General features: G+C 42.1%; 1 protein-coding gene across 1 annotated transcript; it reads left to right on the forward strand.

The window, feature by feature from the left end:
- The first annotated feature begins 1,428 nt into the window (after positions 1 to 1,428).
- LOC111571868 (claudin-9-like) lies at positions 1,429 to 3,390 on the forward strand. The gene is made up of 2 exons (XM_023275256.3): positions 1,429 to 1,561; positions 1,680 to 3,390. The coding sequence occupies exon 2, from the start codon at positions 1,875 to 1,877 to the stop codon at positions 2,538 to 2,540; it is 666 nt and encodes a 221-aa protein (XP_023131024.1). The 5' UTR covers positions 1,429 to 1,561; positions 1,680 to 1,874; the 3' UTR covers positions 2,541 to 3,390.
- Positions 3,391 to 3,648: the final 258 nt, after the last annotated feature.

A 3,648-nucleotide genomic window follows, 5' to 3' on the forward strand; every position in this document is an offset into this window, starting at 1 on the left:
TTTGCACTGTCGGCACACACTAAAGCCAATAAAGTCAAATGCATTTTACTTTTAAGCTTGTCTGATGCCAGTCTTGGTATTATCCTATACCAACATGTTTGTCTCTGCAATGAGAACAACATAAACTAGAAGATTTCCGAAGACACTTTGAGCGTGCTAATGCAGCTTTTGCCGGTTAATATGTCCTATTATAATTATACATAAGGTATCATTTATATAAGTATGTAGTATTTTGAAAAGCCAGCATGTGTTACGAGCCCTTATCAGTACCATCCAGCATCTTTGTGCTTTTGTCTTGAACATATGGTCCAGTATCAATCAGCTGAGTCACGGGCTGTTTGCAGTGAGAAGAGTAGAGGAGCTACAGTCTATGGATTAGACCCTCAAACAAACTGTCACAGCTCAGAAACTATATGCTGTATCGAAAACTTCAGGTTAGAGAGACCCTCCATTCTAGATTTTGACCTGAAACTTTGGTCATCACTTGAGGTGATTTGTGAAAAAAAACCACAAGTCCTACAGCAAAGAGACACTGAGTGAAAGAGGACAAAAATGCCTATGTTATGTATAAATCATTTATATAGACTAAAAATTGTGAGGAGACCAGGTTAACTTTTCAAATAATTTTATTCCGATAAAACTTAGAATGGGTGGCATCACACATCACCAGGTGAAGAAAAATTTCATGATTTTCAAAAAAATTCATAAAATTTAAGCTATAACTTTGTAAAAAAGGCAAAATGGTATCAAAATATGGATTTAGATGAAAAGCATTTAGATGAAACGCCTTGTGAGTCACTTTGGCAGTTGTCCAGCCAACTTCCCATTCAGTTTAATGTGAATTTTTAATAGTTTTTTTAAAAAACAATTTTGTAAAAAACAGTATGACTAATCCTCACCAAAAGACATAATACACCATTCCAGGTTGAGCTCCACCTTTTGATGTATAATTTATATGGCCTTTCTCAAAGCTGATGATGATTCTATAATAAGAATAAACCCAAGGAATAGTGTGTTGTACTTAGTGATGCAGTGCTGCAAAGTACCTCAAACAAAATGGAAGCAGAAGTGTTGTCTCTAACATCATCTGGTGGCTGGTTATAGAACAACTTTCAAATGAACCTCCACATAACCAACCCAGTGTTAACACAGCTCAATTGAATACTATGAAAAGCAATGCAGTGGTCAAAATTTCTCACCAAAAACTTAATTTGAGGAGTTATTTTCACTCCTTGTGGGGTCTCGTCCCTCAGCTTCAGTCTGCCCACTGCAGCTCTAAGAGATGACAACATGCTAGCAACCAGCAATGTTTGCAACAAAGTGTCCTAGTGTCCTCGTGCTGTCACTTCATTTTCTGCATAACTAGCTGTGTGTGTGTGTGTGTGTGTGTGTGTGTTTAATATGCAGTATGACACTGCTGCCTCCTACACATCTGTGTATGAGATCTAGCAAGACAGGCTGGCCACTCATAAAAGGATAAAGACACCAGCTACTGACATCATACAGCTTTACTGCACCACCGGGAAACCGTCAAATGAAACTTGAGACCTCTGTTCGAAAAGTAAGTATTACAGAGAATTGGTGGTAACAAACTTCAGTCTGTTGTTTTCTTATGTCTGAGTTAATTTAAAAAGTGCTTCTCTTAAGTAAATTTGCTGAACATGATTTCCTCTTCACAGTATATTTAGGTGTTCAACAAGAAGACTGATGAGAAGAAGGGGACTCATTGAGCAACTCACGATCAGTGGACACCTTCCTGAGGACTTGGGTCTCAGTCTTCGAAGTAACAAAGACAAGACAAAACCTGGACTCAGGTGCTTCTAAGGCAAAGCATCTTTTGACAGCTAGAGCCTTCTAAAGTTTCCTCAGCGATCATGGCCTCCACAGGTCTGCAGGTGCTGGGCTTGGTGTTAGCGGTGCTGGGTTGGGTGTGTGGGGCGCTGGTGTGTGCGGCTCCTCTGTGGCGAGTATCAGCCTTCGTCGGCGGGGAGCTGGTGATCGCCCAGGTGCTGTGGGAGGGACTGTGGATGAACTGCTTGTCTCAGACCACAGGACAAATCCAGTGCAAGACCTACGACTCCACTCTGGCCCTGCCCATGTCTGCCCAAGTGGCCCGGGGCCTCACGGTCCTCTCCCTGCTCCTCTGCCTTCTGGCCCTCATGTTGGGGGTGGCCGGGGCCAAGTGCACTCACTGCATGGGCGACGGGAACCAGGCCTCCAAGGCTCGGCTGGCTGGGATAGCAGGGGTGCTCTTCATCGTGGCTGGCCTTGCCTACCTGATACCCATCTGCTGGACCGCCTACGCGATCATCAGGGACTTTTATGACCCAAATGTTGCAGCGCCTTTGAAAAGGGAGCTGGGGCCGGCGCTGTACCTGGGCTGGGGGGCCAGTGTGCTGCTCCTGGTGGGGGGAGCGCTGCTGCATGTCGGCTCCTCTGCACCAGGAGGAAGAGCGCTGCCTGTTTTTGGAAGAGGAAAGGACAACGCTTCTTCAGCGGCTGCAAGCGAGGGGAAGCAACCGGAAAAATCTTTTGTATGAGGTAATTTTATCGGACGTGCGAAATACGAACAGACTCCGAGGTCACGACCTCATCAGAAGAGCATCTGGAAAATGCAATGTCTTGATCTATTAAAGGATGTGTTGTGTTTTATATTTTGATAAAGATGAGTTTGTTCCTTTAAGTCATTTCATTACATCTTTGACATGATACACTACAGAGCAAAAGATTTCCAACAGGGTTTACTTTAAGGGTTTTGTGTCATAGAAATGGTTGAAATGGATTGTGGGAGGACTTTAGATGTTTACTAATGCATGTGACATACATTTCTCAGATTCCACTCTGCCTCTGCTTGTGTTAGTGTGTGTGTGTGTGTGTGGGTGGTGTGTGTACAGAAGGCCAGTGTGCGTTGTGTATCTGTGTATGCTGGTGTTTTCACTGAGTGTATGTGTGGGCAGCTGGGAGATGCTTGTTTATTTTTACACTTACAGACTTACACAAAAGTACGCCTTTATTGTTGTTAACATTTTTTTCCATTGTGTTTCTGTGATTTATTGATTTGATCATTTTACAGACTGCTTGATTATTAATTCAGAAACAACAATTTTTGCTAGTTGAGCTGAACAAAAAAAAAATGTTTTTGCATTCGTCTTCTGATTGTATTTGAATAATTCTGTCTTTCCTAACAAGTCGATAAATACAATGAATAAAATAGGTGACTAACTTACCAGTATGTTCGGAGGCTTACAGAATGCAGAGATATAGTTAGTCGTATGATGCTTCATCTGGCTAAGGCTACCTAACTTAAACATATTATGCCATATACATAATGTTTAAGGGTGACAGTGCACCACTTATGTTTTGTTTTTCTAATAAATGACTTTCTTTTGATGTTTCTTTCTCAGTAAAGTGTATAAGACCATTAACATGGACGGATTATGAAACAAAGGGGCCTCTGGGCACAAACATGTAAAAGGCATCCCACCCCTCCTACAGAGCAAAACAACCACAAACCCTGTAGCTGTGTTTGTAGTCATCTTGTCCCTTCAAAATGTGTATCTTTCACATGTAGTCTTTCAATTCCTACTGTCCATTTTGGACATTTTTGTGACTGATTTGCTTCTCCTTGAGTTTTCATATTGCCTCTTT

This window comes from Amphiprion ocellaris, chromosome 4, assembly GCF_022539595.1.
Source record: "Amphiprion ocellaris isolate individual 3 ecotype Okinawa chromosome 4, ASM2253959v1, whole genome shotgun sequence".
Taxonomy (NCBI): domain Eukaryota; kingdom Metazoa; phylum Chordata; class Actinopteri; family Pomacentridae; genus Amphiprion; species Amphiprion ocellaris.